The sequence below is a fragment of the Capsicum annuum genome, chromosome 3 (genome assembly GCF_002878395.1).
Source record: "Capsicum annuum cultivar UCD-10X-F1 chromosome 3, UCD10Xv1.1, whole genome shotgun sequence".
NCBI lineage: Eukaryota > Viridiplantae > Streptophyta > Magnoliopsida > Solanales > Solanaceae > Capsicum > Capsicum annuum.
This window is the reverse complement of record NC_061113.1, coordinates 64,111,541-64,127,676: the sequence shown is the minus strand read 5'-3', so window position 1 is coordinate 64,127,676 and position 16,136 is coordinate 64,111,541. Positions and strand designations below refer to the sequence as shown.

Below are 16,136 nucleotides of genomic sequence, written 5' to 3'. Positions count from 1 at the left end.
CCTTATCAAGAAGATCTTTGAGTTGCTCCTTCAACTCCTTAAGTTCTGCGGGGGCCATACGATATGGAGGAATAGAAATGGGCTGCATATCGGGAAGAAGATCAATTCTGAATTCTATCTCTCTATCGGAAGGTACCCCTGGGAGATCTTCTGGGAAAACATCAAGAAACTCATTAACAATACTAATAGACTGAATAGTCAGAGTCTCGGACATAGTGTCTTTAACTCGAACCAAATGATAGATACAACCCTTGGATATCAATTTCCTGGCCTTAAGGTAAGATATAAAATGACTCTTGGGAGCTACAGAACTTTTGGACCACTCAAAAATTGGCTCGTTGGGAAATTGAAACTTGACTACACGGGTACGACAATCTATAGACGCATAACAAGAGTAAAGCCAATCTATACCCAGAATAATGTCAAAATTAACCATATCTAGCTCAATCAAGTCTGCAAACATGATTCTATTAAGGACAGTGATAGGATACTTCTTATACACTTGCTTGACAACAACAGATTCACCTACTGAGGTAAAAACTAGAAAAGGCTCAGGAATTTTTTTCAGCACTAATTTTAAAATTCACAGCCACCAACGGAGTCACATAAGAAAGACTTGACCCAGGGTTCATCAACACATACACATTGAAATGAAATACACGGAGCATACCGGTAACAACATCTGGTGAATCCTCTTACTCTTGGCGGGGTGGTATCGCATAAAAGCGATTCTAGCATTGACCACTTATAGTACTAGACGAGGCATCCTGAGAAGGATTAGGATGAACTAAAGGGGCCGGAGCACTAATAGCCTGACTCGGGGGACGAATATCACGACTCCCTTGTCTAGCGTATGGGCAATCCCTGAATCAATAGCCCAACTTACCTCAACCAAAACAACCCCTCCGATCGACTAAGCACTCACCAGGATAGTCCCTACTGCACTTCAGACATAGAGGAGGACGAGGTATATTACTCACACTGTCCTGGGACCTGGACATAGTAGGACTATTACCTTGCTCCTTCCTAATTTTGAATATGGGAGCACTGGCTGATGAAGGCGTTGGTACAAGTGAACGGTTCTGGGACTGAGGGCGAATCCTTCTAGAAAATTTAGTCTGACCATACCCCTATTGCTCTGATCTAACTCTCTTATTTGCCCTTACTCTATCTCTCCCTTTCACCTTGTCCGCTTCAATCTGCTGAGCATGAATCATTAGTCTTAAAAGGTCCATGTCCCTATTAAGCATAGTGGATCTACACTCTTTCACAACATATCCAGATACACCAGCCAAAAATTTACTCATACTAGTTCTAGAATCATCCATTATACCGGGAGCATACTTAGATAACTGGTTGAACTTATGACAATACTCCTTAACTGTCATGGGGCCCTATCTCAAGTTCATAAATTCTTCTAATTTCGCTTCCCTCAGCTTCGGGGGAATGAATCTATCTAAATACGCGTTCTGGAATAACTGCTAAGTCATAGGAGCGGCATCCTTCCCTCTACTCTTCCTTCACATCTCTACCCAATCATAAGCAACATCTTTCAAGCGATAGGAAGTTAGCTCCACACTTTCTTACTCCATTACATGCATGATTTGGGTGATCTTTTTCACCTCACCAAGATACATTTGTGGGTCCTCGCCTGTCTTTGACCCATAAAACTTTGTGGATTCATCCGCATAAAATCATAAACCCGAGCTGCCACTGAATTACCTTTCTGCGGAGATGGAACTGCGGCCTGAACATGGGTCTGAGCATTGGCGCTAACCTCCTGGGCTAATGCTTGAAAAACTGCTCAAAATTCAGTGTGGGACACTGTGTCACCTAAAGGATCAACGGGTTGAGGCCGTTCATTATTTCTGCGAGCTCTATGAGGAGGCATTTTCTATCATAAATTAGCATAAATTAATAGAAGAGAGAAATAATTGTAGGCACGATAGACTTTTAAAGAAAGAAATAACTTTTCCTAAAATATTTTGTAGCCTCTTGCTCATAGATATGGCGCGCGACGCGCGATACACCGATGATCAAGACTCTACGTAACGCGGCTAGTCAGACTCCCTAGGACTCTTTAAACTTTAGGCTCTGATACCAAGCTTGTAACGCCTCAAAAACCTATCCTGAGACATCACACGGTGCTTAAAGCCACACGTGGCCTCAAGCTAACCCTCTAAGTCTGTCATTACTTTCAGAACTCACTATAACATTAATCATGTTAAAATAGGGAAGAATAATCATGTGATGAACATACTGTGATATGAAGAAATACTGTCCTGTATAAACAAAATACTGAAATTTCTGTACATACTGGTACTCTAGTCTGACAAAACCTCTACTACATAAGACTGATGAGCCATTGGGATAGATCCCCAACTGACTCGTACTGAACTGAAAGTAAACAACCATCTATTAACAAGACAAAATCAGGGATATAGGTCCTCGAACCGTGAGGACACACCAACTGCAGAAATGTAGATGAAGGTACTCAAGGATCACTATCGCTGCTAAGACTGAGCACCTGAACCTACATCACGAGGAAATGTAGAACACAGAAGAGTATGGGAATCAGTACTTGGGAATGTACTGAGTATGTGGGGGTGCATGCAACATTTTTAAATAATATCATAAATGTAAAATAAAGTTATGCATGCTAACAATAATGACTCTCTCTGCTTGAATTTCCTGAAACATAATTTCCATAAATCATCAATAATAACACATGCTTCATAAATCTCATAAATCATTGGACTCAACTCAAACTCTTTGAATCATGACTTAGAGTGACTCGATAACTCAAGAAACTTAGACTAGTATGGACTTGGGAGTTTTCTATAACCAACATAAATCATGTGAGCTGCATGGAGGCCAACGTCTTGCCTTCCTTAGGAAGGAACCCCACATTGGCGGAAGCGTTATACTCTTGCCAGGGAGTATAACCTCAAACTCATCTCTGTGATCACAAGCTCGGCTCTTTGGCCCTTAAATCTCAATCCTACATTGGCACGTAGTTCTGGGGAAATAGGATACGCTGAACCCACACTTCTCATTCAATGCTAAAACTCTTCCCAGACTCAGCTCAGAACGCGTTAGGAAATCCACCTTAATCGATTCAAGGGTCTATCATGAAGACCAAATCATAAATATATCTCATCTATAAATCATAAACAACTTATGGATTCCTAACTCGACTCATACTCAAAATAGTCTTTCCCAACATCAAGTACACTTGCTTATCAAATCGTATTAAGTATCAAAAGCTTTGAGAAAATGTCATAGGACTCATTCTTGACTCTCAAGCTCAATATCGATAAATATATTCAATACTCAAACTTCTCATGAAAAAAGCATAACTCATGACATTTGTCTTGAATCGCTTAGAAATCATCAATACAAAATAACAATATACACAACTCATGGCATAAATTCTCAATTTAAGAAATGTGATGGTAAAATAATCATAAATATCAAACTTATTCAACTCAAATCTCATAAATCATCAATAAATAAATTTGGATGTTAACCCACTTGCAAGGATCATGAAATTCCAATAGTAAAAATCAATTTTTTGGGCACAAGAATGACAGAATATTCTTGTTCAAGCCCCACATACCTTGATTATTATCCAGGATGAATAAAATTTCTATAGACTTCTTTTACCACTTCTTGAGTTAGAGATCTTAATGTTCTTGACTTGGAAGTTTTAAATCTTGAACTAATTTGTGAAAACCATGGCTTGATGTTGAGATGTTTAGACAAGAATTGGATTGAATTTTGGAGAGAAACCTTAGAATTTTGGAGAAGATGGAAGAGAAAATGAGGATTTTCTTTCTCACTTGTATATATATAAAGGGTAAGGACGAGTAGAAAAGACCAAAATACCCTTGAGCAAATTCTAGAACTGGAGCCCGATTTTTGGCCCTAGCGCGACGCGCCAGGATCGTGGTCCTTTACTGGAATTGGACAATTGGGAAACTGCTCAGTGGAGCGACGTGATGAAGTCACATTCGCCACCTTGGTCATGACCTGGAAGGGCACCGCGATGCGGTGGAATCGCATTGGTGCACTGAAATTTGATAATCCTAAAATTGAGCCTTAGCGTGACGCGTCAATATCGCGGAGGCTCACTGAAAAATGAAAATTTCCATTTTCGCTAGCTCCGCGACGCGTTAAGGAATGATCGGGGTATTACACCAACACCACCAAACCAGTAGAAATAACGGCAACATTTTAGTATCTTCTTGCTCAATTTTGTTTCTCTTCAGAAGCCCTGACTTTCTTCAACAAATCCTAAATTACACAATTTGCTTGTAAAGAGTGTCGCTCTTCATACCAACTAAAGTAATCGCATCCATCCAATTTCTATATAAACAAGAACACAATTACAAAATAATTACAAGTCAATAATTAATCAACTAATTAAATAAAAAAAATATTACCTTTGAAATCTTACAAGTACAAAACTTACAACCTCGATTTTTTTAAGTCCAAGAAGTCTTCAATAGAGCTCCATGACCGTACTTACAATATAAAAAAATGTTATCATAAAAAATAGTGGAAGATGCGCTCGACATTGTCAAGCTCAGTTGGATAAAATGAAAAAAAAATAAAGAAAAGAAAGACCAAATGCAAATAATTTGAAGAATTTGGATAGATAAAAAAAAGATGACGACGAGGAAGAAGATTTGGAAATTTAGGGTTAAATTTTAGGAAGAGGATGAATATATAAGACATTGGGGGGGGGGATGACTGTTGGAAGCAAAATCAGATGCCAAGTCAGCAAAAAGTGTCAACCTGACATATTTGTGCCTATTTTGTTTACGTGTTTAAAATGAACATTGTCTACTTGATGCCTATTTTATTTTAGGTGTTTGAACTGAACACTGTCGATGGGTTCCGCCTTTTTTATTTTAATTCACTTTCATTTTTTTACATGTAGTGACAATTTTTTTATGTCCAATAAAAGTTGAATTTTTATAATACAACAGATTCTCCATCCGTTGTAACAGATATTCTACCTATTCTAACATGTAGTTTATCTATTGCAATAGGTTGGTCATCTGTTGCATTATGTCGGTGTTTCGATCTAAGTCTATCTGTTGTAGCAGAGGGAAGACATGTTTGATAAATTCCAACAGATTACTTACCTGTTGTAATATATATCAAATTGCTCGATATTTTACAACATATGTTTCGTCTGTTGCAACAGATACATTATCAGTTGCAATATTTGAATCTAGTATTCCATTTCAATTAATAAGTTCAAATCTAAGAAAAAAATAAAATTCATAGATAAAATAAAATAAATCAAAGCCTTAAGAAATTAGCTAAAATAAAATCAATGAATAAATGAAATGTAAAAAAATTATTATGGGTACAGATCTCAACAAATACATCAACAATTTAAGTATTGATGACAAGGATTCCTAAGGAGGGGTGAGGTTATTACTTTGACAGACTCAACTCAAGCTATAAAGATCTACTCAATATATATAAGTTATTCTTCATTCGGTGCTATGAAATTTGGGTTTGCTCATCGTGGATCTTTATTGTCTCTTACATGCATTTTCTGGACTTTCTGTTCTCCGTATTTCCATAAAAAGAGTAGAGTAGCATATTGTTAATGTTGTTCAGCAGTAGCTTCTACATCCACCTAGAAAGCCAGAATTGATCAATGCTAATCACGAAGATACAATAAAATGAAAAAGGATAACTCATCTGTTCTAGCAAATCAAACAGGTCTTCCTCCTATTTTAAATTATCTCAAACAGATTATATATCTGTTGCAATAATGAATTAACTGTTGGGTCAAATTTCTACATGAGGAAGACCTGTATGATAATTTCTAATGGATGAACCATCTGTTACAACATATGACTCATCTATTACAGCAGATAGGTTATCTGTTGGTACAAATAAAAGCGGTACGAAGAGCTATTTGATTTGCTAAAATAGACAAGACATATGTCGCAATAGGTATTTTATCTAGTGCAACAAGTTAGTCAACTATTGCAGTAGATGTATATATTTGTTTAATAATTTTCAGCAGATGTGGCATCCGTTGAAACAAAAATGTGTCTGTTTGTTAGTTGGAAGACATATATATTCACCTTGTTCAGCTCGTGCTACTCTCCTTTGGATGTTGTACATTGCTCAGTGCAAAGCACAGACAGAGGAGTTACAATTTTGCTCTTTTGGATGCTTGATAATGCCTTGGAAATCACATTCCTTCTCTTCTTAGCCTTAATCTCTAATGGAGTGGATGGAAATAAAATTCTCTTTGATAGAATGACACCCCTCTTATATGTCAATTCCTTTACAGAAGCAGTTAATGCATTCATAGCATTAATCACTACATCATATTTCGCCTTGCAGTCTTGATATTTGCATGCAGAACATTAGCTGGGTGAGTCAAAATTTGTATAACCAATATGATCATACTCGTAACGGTTTGTTTTAAATATTGTAAGAGGAGCATCATTAGCACCAACAGCAGCACCACTACCACCACCAACAGCTCTATCACCACTAAGACCATCAACAACAATAAGCCCACCCTCCAAAATTATTTTTCTTGTAATGGTTGTTGCTCCAAATAATTCCATTTTTATTTTGTCGATGACCTTAGGGTCCGATAAAGTTTGCATAGCTCATAAACTAAGAAAAATGGCATCTTCAACTCTCGATTGATCGGAACTAGCGACGGATGCACAATCTAACATAAATCATTACATATATTAGAATGATGATTAGATCATTCAAAAAAGTCATTAATTAAAATAAAAACTTAATTATAATTATACTTACTACATCCTTCGGGGGTTGAAGAGATCAAGAAATTTTATATTTTTATCAGTTTTGGCCGACAACTATCTCAAGATTCTTGGACAAGAAACTTCTTCCTGATAGTTCACTTGTTGTCTCAAATGAGGAATGGCTTCAAATGCCCAAACCTATAAAATAACGTCAATAAATCAAAATTATTATTGAGTAAAAAAGTGAACGTTATCAAAATAAAAGAAAGAAACAAAACATTTACCATGAAAGCCCATGGAAAGCCATATAAGTTTACTGTCTTTGGCGCTAACGGAGTCAATCAATATTGGACAGTCACTTTGAAGCTTTCATAACCCCAAGGATAGCTGTTAAACTCCTCAAGATCCTCAGAGATCTTTATTAAACCAACGTTTATGTTGTTGTTAATGTCTCTCGCCCAAAAAATATTATGTACAAACCAAACCAAGCACATTGACTGCTTATGCTTCTTTGAAAGTTCTTTACCTTTCAACGCTTCTATCAAATTTTTATTTTTGAAGCTTGGACTAACAATGGACACCAGGTCATCACGATCACACGACTTGCTTTTGCCTTTTTTGGGTATGCAGGGTGCTTTTTTTAGGTTAGAATAGGTATAACTTGAGAAGGAGGATAACATTTTAGTCCAGAAACTATGACAAACTCCTTCTAACCAAAACAAACAGGCATGCCATAGTAATTTATCCACACCTCATCCATCTTATCTTTGTTTTCATACATAAACCTATGCTTAAGAAGCTCATATACTATTTTTATTTGGAAACGAGCATTGTTGTCCTCTGGCAAATCAAGATATTTCCCAAAGCAGCTGTCCCTGAAATAAGTATCCAATTTTTGTTCTTGAAGTATTTTTCTGAAGGCGTCGAAATATTTTCCCATAGCTAACTTAACCACAAAATTACCTATTAAATCTGTGGTACCATCACATTGCATTCTTACAGGATAATAATCAATGCTGAAGATTTTGACCACCTCTTTGGCAAAAGGGCTATTGACATTTGGATCATCTCTTTTGAAACATTTCTCCTCCCAGTGTTATCATATTATGCTCTTAATTGAGATAACGCTTGTAAAGCAAGCTCATAAAGTGGTGGATGTAGCCTAGCTGCTTCACTTGTTCCTGTACTTGGACTTGATTAGACTTCTGTTCTTTTGGGAGCCATATTATCTAAAATTAACAGAAACATAAAAAATATATTACAGTTGATTAATGCATCGTTAAAAAGAATAACAGTAAATCTAACAAGCAAAATAGTAAAATAATAATTCCAACAGATCACTTATCTGTTGCACCAGGTAGTATATTTGTTATAGCATATAACAAACCTGTTGCAACGGATAAGCAATCTGTTGCAATAATACAAAACATATCACTCATCTTTTAAGAAAGGTGAATGGTCTGTGCAACAGATCATATATTGTTGCAACATGAGTGATCTGTTGGAACAGTTAAATAACTTGTTATAATGGATGAGTAATCTGTTACAATAATATAAAATATATCACTCATCTATTGAGAAAAATAAATGGTATGTGCAGCAGATCACACATCTATTGCAACATCATCCGTTGTAACATATGAGTGATCTGTTAGAACAGTTAAATAACCTGTAGCAACAGCTGTGTAATCTTTTACGATAATACAAAACATATCACTCATCTATTGAGAAAGATGAATGGTCTGTGCAATAAATCACACATCTATTGCAACATATGAGTGATCTGTCAGAACAGTTGACTAACCTACAGCAACGGCTGAGTAATCTATTACGACAATACAAAATATATTAATCATCCGTTGAGAAAGATGAATGTCTATGCAACAGTTCACACATCTGTTGTAACACATGAGTGATCTGTTGAAAAAGTTATTAACGGTCAATATTATTTAGATTTCTTCCAACATTGAGTCATCTAGCGCGGTAGATGAATGATCAGTTTGAAAAATCATGTCTTGGACATATCCTGTTGGAAGAGTTAATAGGATTTTATCCAACAGGAGGTTCATCTATTGCATCAGATCATTAATTTGATGGTTCTTCCGTTGCATCAGATGGTTAATCAGTTGCATCAGATGTTTTATCTGATGCTTAATTTGTTGCAACATATGGTTAATCAGTTGCATCAGATAGTTAAACTATTGCATCATATGCTAAATCTGTTGCATCAGATGATTAATTTATTGCATCAGAATTATAATTTGATGGTTCCTCTGGTGCATCAGATGGTTGATCTGTTGCATCATCTGACAAATTTGTTGCATCAGATGGTTAATATGTTACACTAGATGGATAATCTGTTGGATAAAATAAAAAATAGTAGCACGATTTTGTTCAACAGAAAAACAGCAATATCACCATTTTTACCAAGAACAAGAATAGAACAAATCAACCCAAGTCGTTGTTTTGTTTTTATAAACACAAACAACAAAAATCAAACTTCAAAAAAAATACAATAAATAATAAAAAATCATAATTCACTTCGAAAAGAGAAGATAAAAAATACCAAAAATTAGTGTTTTGTTCATACCATATTTCAAATTAAAGTAATAAATATTAAAATTGTTAACCAATACTATAAGAGAAGTTGGCTCAAGTTCCTCGTTTTTTTCAAAACTAAAAAGGCCATAAATTTTTACCTGTGAAAGAAGAAAAGGAACGATGATGAATTTGAAGCTGTTGTGGCCGGAGAGCAAGGTTGTCACGTCGATTGAAGGTTGAAGAATTCAAAGCTATTGTGGTCGGAGAGCAAGGCTGTCACGTCGATTGAAGGTTAAAGTCGAAAAGGAACTCAAAGCCCAACTATTTGTCGTGGGATGTTGAAGTCGCCGAGGATTGAAAGGAGAAATTTGCAGAACTATTGGTTGGGAGAGAGTTGAGAGAAGCTGTCGAGAGAGGGGAGAGAGACTGGTTGATTTGGATTGAAGAGGGGTGTGGGTGGGGTTGATTTGTATTTTTGAAGAGATTAGAAAGTTTTGAAAATATTAATCAAGTTCACAATTAACTTAATCAAGTTTTCTAATGATGTTTGACCCTTTAAGTTGGTCAATGTCACAAATCCTTCATTCAAGACTTAAAAAACACCTTTCCTTCAATTTTCTCAAGAATCAACTCCACCAAATTCACGGTGTATCCTTAAGGAATTTATTCCCCTCAAGTACCTGAGATTAATAGAATATACTCTCCCAGAATAAAATGATTCATTTCAGCAAATAGTGGTACCTCGAATATTTGTTAATCACACTTGAGTTTTTAGGAAGAAGAAGGTGTTTTTAACTTCAAAATTTCATGCATTTACCTGAGAAAAATCTAGGTATTATGGTCAAAGGTGGTGCTTTAAAAAAAAGTATGGCTTGTAGAACCCACCTACACCCAAAGTCGAGCAAGCAACGACGATGACAACGCAAGATTTGTCTTACTCTTGCTTCACTATCCACATGAAAGCATGCTTCTACATTTAAGCAGGAAGAAGTTCTTTTCTCCAATCAATGTGGAAGAACTCTTCTTATATAAAGTAAATAGTCATTTTCACTTTCTTTTTATTTTTCTTCCCTTTATTTTTCATTCACGTTTCATCACTTAGAATCCAACAGTAATCTAGTCCTGCTTGCTGAGAGAGAGAAAGCTTTTGGACCATTTTTTCTTTATTTAAAGTTAAAATGTTTACTTGTTGATCAGTTGAAGCCAAATTTAAATGTCTGTTATTTACTTGTTGGTCAGCTGAGGCCAAATTTAAATTTCTGTTAAGTACTGTGCCCACTTTTTAATGTAGGCTGGCGATTAAGAAGTGATTATTGTTCTCCATTTTAGGCCTCAATTATTTGATTATTTGCTCTAGAAAAAAAAAAAGATAAAAATCAGGATTTGAGGATATGACTTGGAGATAGACTTCAAATCTTTTCAAGCATTCTGATTGGCTAATCCCCAAAACACAAAATATCTCCAACCACAATTTCCACTTGTGCAATATTAGCCACCCACGTAGGATTCTCACTTTGTCTATACAAATAACAACCACTTCTCTGTTTAGAACCATCCAGATTTTGGCCAGCACAGAATATTAAAAATTAAGTGTAAGAAAATGGCATCAATGGCAGCAACAGCTAGCTCCACCACAGTTGTTAGAGCAACTCCATTCTTGGGTCAAACCAAGAATACTAACCCTCTTAGAGATGTTGTTCCCATGGGCTCTGGCAAATTTACCATGGTACAAATATATATCCCCTTTCCTTTCATGTTTTAATTTTTTTTATGTCAGTTTATCTTGTATTTGTGAGTTATGGAAACAGTCTCTTTTAGAAATGTAGGGTAAGGATACCTACAATAGACACTTGTGATTCAGCCCTTTCCGAACCTCATCTATAGCGAGAACTTAGTGCATCGGGGTGCAATTTTTTAATTATCCTGTGTGTTTGTGACAAAATTTATGCAACCAGGTTATTTGTAAGATAATTATGGGTAATTTGATGTACTAAAGGATAAACATCAATAGTCCAGTAGAAATGGCAGTAACAAACATGCTGTCGTAAGTTAAAATTCACTAATATGGTATCAAAATTCAGTTTATTTTCCAAAATGAACACTTAGAGACAGGGTCCGAGCTACCACCGGTTCAGAATTAATTTTGGTTCAAACCTTGTCTTCATGCCAAAAAATTCACTTAATATGTATAAATAATTTATCTAAAACTGGTAAACTGTACTTTTTAAGGTTAATTCTAGTTCCACGTGGCTATTCACTAGGGCGGCTCAACCCTTTCGGAGAAAAGATGGCTGCCTGAGGCCCCCAAAATTTGAGGGGCCTCATTTTTTTTTAGTAATAATAAATTACAAATTTTAAGAAATATATTAAATATTGTATATAAAAAAAAAAAAAAAAAAGAAACTTCTTATATAAAAAAATTTAGGAGTTTGATATAGTAAAAACTTTTTAATTCATTGACTATATTATTAATTAAAAAAAAAATATTAAATACGATTATATAATTTTAAAAATAGACTTTATAAAAATAATTATTTTTTTTCTTAAAAACGTAAGGCCACCGTTTGATTTTTGTCTAGGCCACCGATTTGCTTGAGCCCTGGTTATTCAATTGATGACCACAAGTTAAGGAGAAAGAAACATGTTTTTCTTTATTTACTTATAATCCAGAAAGAAACATGAGCTAGCTAATTAAATGAGATTACAAGGGGAGCTACATCCAGAAAGGAGAAGCTCAGTAACAGTACCTAGATTTTGCTATCTTTATTAGCACACCCAAAGTTATTAATATTACAGAGCAAACTAGCAACAACAAAAGAAAAACGAGATCTAACTCTATTCCTCCTGGATTTTATGTGATTACACTGAAGGAACGATAATGACTTGTTTCTTTTTCTGTCATCTACCCAGAGTAATGATTTGTGGTATGGACCAGACCGTGTCAAGTACTTGGGACCCTTTTCTGCTCAAACTCCTTCATACTTGACCGGAGAATTCCCTGGTGATTACGGATGGGACACTGCTGGTTTATCTGCTGATCCCGAGGCCTTTGCCAAGAACAGAGCTCTTGAGGTACAATATTAGCTATTTTTTTTTTTTTGACATCCAGCACTAGATAGTTTTATGTCCTTTTAAATGTTATAGCTACTGGTGAATTCAAAATGCGGGTTCACAGATTCAAAGAACTAAGTTTTACGATCGAACCTTATATGTTTGTGTGTGAAAACAAGTATAAACAAGGCTATGTAGATACGTCAGAACCTACTCTTTGAAAGATACACCTCTGGGTGAAGTGATGGATCCAATGCCCCTTCGCAGGGAAATATTCTAAATATACATATAATAAATATGAAAAAAAGGACAAACTATAATGTTGTGACTGTGATTTGTTCATCTGTTCACCTCTTTAAATGTCGACAGATTTACCCAAAAAAATCCTGCTTAAATCACTAGCCAAATTCGTATCATCTAAATTCTAAATTCATCACTAAACTTAGTCCCTCTTTTTTCGATTATATGTTGATTGACATTGAACTATTTAGGTTATCCATGGGAGATGGGCAATGCTTGGTGCTCTAGGTTGCATTACCCCAGAAGTTCTTGAAAAATGGGTGAAGGTGGACTTCAAAGAACCAGTATGGTTCAAAGCAGGATCACAAATCTTCAGTGACGGTGGACTTGACTACTTGGGCAACCCCAACCTTGTCCATGCTCAGAGTATCCTAGCTGTGCTAGGTTTCCAAGTGGTGCTTATGGGACTTGTTGAAGGTTTCAGAATTAATGGACTTCCCGGAGTTGGAGAAGGCAACGATTTATACCCTGGCGGCCAATACTTTGACCCACTCGGCTTAGCTGATGACCCTACAACATTTGCAGAACTCAAGGTGAAGGAGATCAAGAACGGAAGATTGGCGATGTTCTCCATGTTCGGATTCTTCGTTCAAGCTATTGTCACCGGCAAAGGCCCTCTTGAGAACCTATTGGACCACCTTGACAACCCTGTTGCTAATAATGCTTGGGTTTATGCCACTAAATTTGTTCCTGGATCTTAAGATTTATGTTTCAATTCTTCTAAAGTACTTTTGTGTAACTGAACCATTGAGAAATGCAAATATGCTGTAGATGAAATAATTTTGAGTTGAGTCGTATTCTTTGAGAGTAACATTTTACACTGTCAACTTGTTTAAATGGTCTTCTAGATTCTCAATTACTCTTTTTAATGGAATGAAAAAATAGTGTCATGTATCAAATTGATATGAATAAATGAATGCACTCTAACTAGAAAGATCAACCTGTACGGGTCAAAATTCAGAAATATCATACTTATTTCCTTAATTATGAGTTTTATAACAACAGTTTCATAAGTACATAATATAACAAGTTGTATTTTGTATTTTTGCAAACTGTTGCTACAAAAATACAAATGCATATGATTTTTACTGCCCTTATGATCGATATGTATTTTGTATTTTTGCAGACTGTTACTACAAAAATACAAACACATACAAATAAATATGTTACAAAATGTAATTTGATAAAAGTGTTGTTATTTTTTGTAATTTAATACTTAAGTATACTACTTTATGTATTTTTTCTCGTTGCCCAAATCATCCACCGTCTTAAACTATAGGTTCAAAATCATCCATACATTTTCATTTGGAGCACTGAAATACATAATGTTTGCAAAAGTGATGCACTTACACAATCCAAACGGCTGGTTAAGTTTTAACAAATCCGTTGTCATCTGCTCAACCATTTGACCAAACAAAACACAATATTAGTGTTACGTAACCTAAGGGAGAAACCAATCACATATCTTGAAACCTAATGAAGATCAATCGTATTCAAACATTTCTAGCCAAGAGAAGAAACGAATTGGGAAAAACAAATGATGGAATCCCATTAATTTTTCTTAATTAGTGTATCTCCAACAAACCAAAGTCTCTTGCTCCTAAGTTTCTACTTTTTGCTCACATTTCACATGCCAATATATCCACGTAGTAGTATATTTGATCCGAAGAGAAGGAACTTTACTCCAATTCTTTCAAGTTTTTTAATTTCATTCAAATCCAATCCACTCATCCCAGGCAATGACACCTTGACTTGCACACTCTCAAGTTCAACCAAGCTCCTTAACTCTCCAATTGGAAACAAATTACCTCATTCCCAAAAAGTTAATAAGTATCTTAACCTTTCCAAGTGCACCAATTGCCCATAGGAATCAAATTAAACACCTTGTACATATACAAATCTTCAACCCCACATTTTATACTTCAACATGGAAAACAATCCTTACATTTCCCAAAAATATCAAAACTTGAATCAGACCCAGAAATCATTTTGCTTGAATTCAACTAAACCCTTCAATTCATCAACCCCATCAGAATTTTCAGATACATTCTTGGATTTGGCAATTTCAGGACTTTCTCAATCATTTTCACCTATATAGAACAGCAAACAATTTTACTTTTTAAATTTGATACCTAATCAAAAGCTAACAAACAAATTAAAACGGATAGAATAGAATAAATTAACCGAAAAGAAAAATTGGATATCAACAGTAACATCAATTTGTCTCTTCAATTTCATTCGAATCATTTTTGTGATACAATTTTTCTGTTCTTTACATCACCAAACCATAATGAAAGTCTGATAAACCCAACAACAGAAAAATGAACACATAAACTAACACATCTCAACCACTAGTAAATTTGGTAACAGCCTTAGTACCCTCAGAGACAGCATGCTTAGCCAATTCACCAGGAAGCACCAACCGAACAGCAGTTTGAATCTCCCGAGAAGTGATAGTTGGCTTCTTGTTGATCCTAGCAAGCCTAGACGATTCCTGAGCAAGCTTCTCGAATATGTCATTGATAAAACTGTTCATTATACCCATAGCTTTGCTTGATATTCCAATATCTGGATGAACTTGCTTCAACACCTTGAAGATGTAGATCTTGTATGTCTCTATCGACTTCTTTGCCCTCTTCTTCTTCTTGTCTGCAGCACCACCAGCATCCTTTGGGAGCTTCTTCCCAGCCTTTGATTTCTCAGCTGCGGCAGAAGCCGGCTTCTTCTCTGTGGGTTTTTTCTCTGCTGCCTTTGGTGCCATTGAAGAGGGAATTTTGGGGGGAAGTTTTGAGTCTGAATTTGTGAATTTGTGTGGAGTGAAAGGGAAGAAGAGAATACTTATATTATAGAGTTTGGAGGTAGATGTTGATTGGTTACTTTTGGATGACGCGGATCATGATCTTGAACCGTAGGATGATATAGTTGATCAACGATGTAAAAGGAAGGATGAATCAGATTACTTTCTTCTTATTTTTGGGTCATAAATTACACTACTTGACTTCTTTTATGCCCAAAAAGATATTCTATAGCACTTTTTAAAACAAACTAGTATTCGTACGCATGTGATGCGCGGTCAATATTAAATGAATTAATTATAGAAATATTATCTTATTGTTTTTATGTAATAAAAAATTTATTCAACATTGTTCACAATTTGAAATTAATAATTTATGCAATCCGAATAACTATTAAAATATTAAACATAATATCATTAATTACATAAAACTTAAAAATTTCTTTTCGAAAGTTAGTATCCGCGTGTAAATAATATTATATTGTAATATAATTATTCGAGAATAGTAGATAATATTGTGATCTATATTGATTTATTTTGTAAAAAAAATCATATAATTACAAAAGAAAATACATATTTAACATAATTATTATTAGTTAAGTAACATAATTATAATTACAAAAAACTAATGAAAAATATGTTTTAGAGTTATGCACATAAGGCTTCTCTATAAAATTTTAACCTGAAGT

At 35.1% G+C, this 16,136-nt stretch overlaps 2 protein-coding genes across 2 annotated transcripts; one reads left to right on the top strand and one right to left on the bottom strand.

Annotated features, from left to right (window-relative positions):
* Positions 1–10,571: 10,571 nt before the first annotated feature.
* On the top strand, positions 10,572–13,444 carry LOC107863778 (chlorophyll a-b binding protein 13, chloroplastic). Its single transcript, XM_016709910.2, has 3 exons — positions 10,572–11,028; positions 12,213–12,374; positions 12,845–13,444. Exons 1-3 carry the CDS (start codon positions 10,903–10,905, stop codon positions 13,352–13,354), a joined length of 798 nt encoding a protein of 265 aa, XP_016565396.1. The 5' UTR covers positions 10,572–10,902; the 3' UTR covers positions 13,355–13,444.
* A 1,419-nt stretch (positions 13,445–14,863) lies between these two features.
* LOC107863780 (histone H2B.2) lies at positions 14,864–15,484 on the bottom strand. Its single transcript, XM_016709911.2, has one exon. It carries the CDS (start codon positions 15,412–15,414, stop codon positions 14,998–15,000), a length of 417 nt encoding a protein of 138 aa, XP_016565397.1. The 5' UTR covers positions 15,415–15,484; the 3' UTR covers positions 14,864–14,997.
* Positions 15,485–16,136: the final 652 nt, after the last annotated feature.

What these genes read in the sequence shown, in the direction of transcription:
- LOC107863778 (XM_016709910.2), top strand. Translation starts at nt 10,903, where the DNA reads ATGGCATCAATGGCAGCAACAGCTAGCTCCACCACAGTTGTTAGAGCA. An exon ending in GCTCTGGCAAATTTACCATG is followed by an intron (nt 11,029 to 12,212) that starts GTACAAATATAT and finishes TCATCTACCCAG; the next exon opens with AGTAATGATTTGTGGTATGG. An exon ending in CCAAGAACAGAGCTCTTGAG is followed by an intron (nt 12,375 to 12,844) that starts GTACAATATTAG and finishes TGAACTATTTAG; the next exon opens with GTTATCCATGGGAGATGGGC.
- LOC107863780 (XM_016709911.2), bottom strand. Translation starts at nt 15,414, where the DNA reads ATGGCACCAAAGGCAGCAGAGAAAAAACCCACAGAGAAGAAGCCGGCT.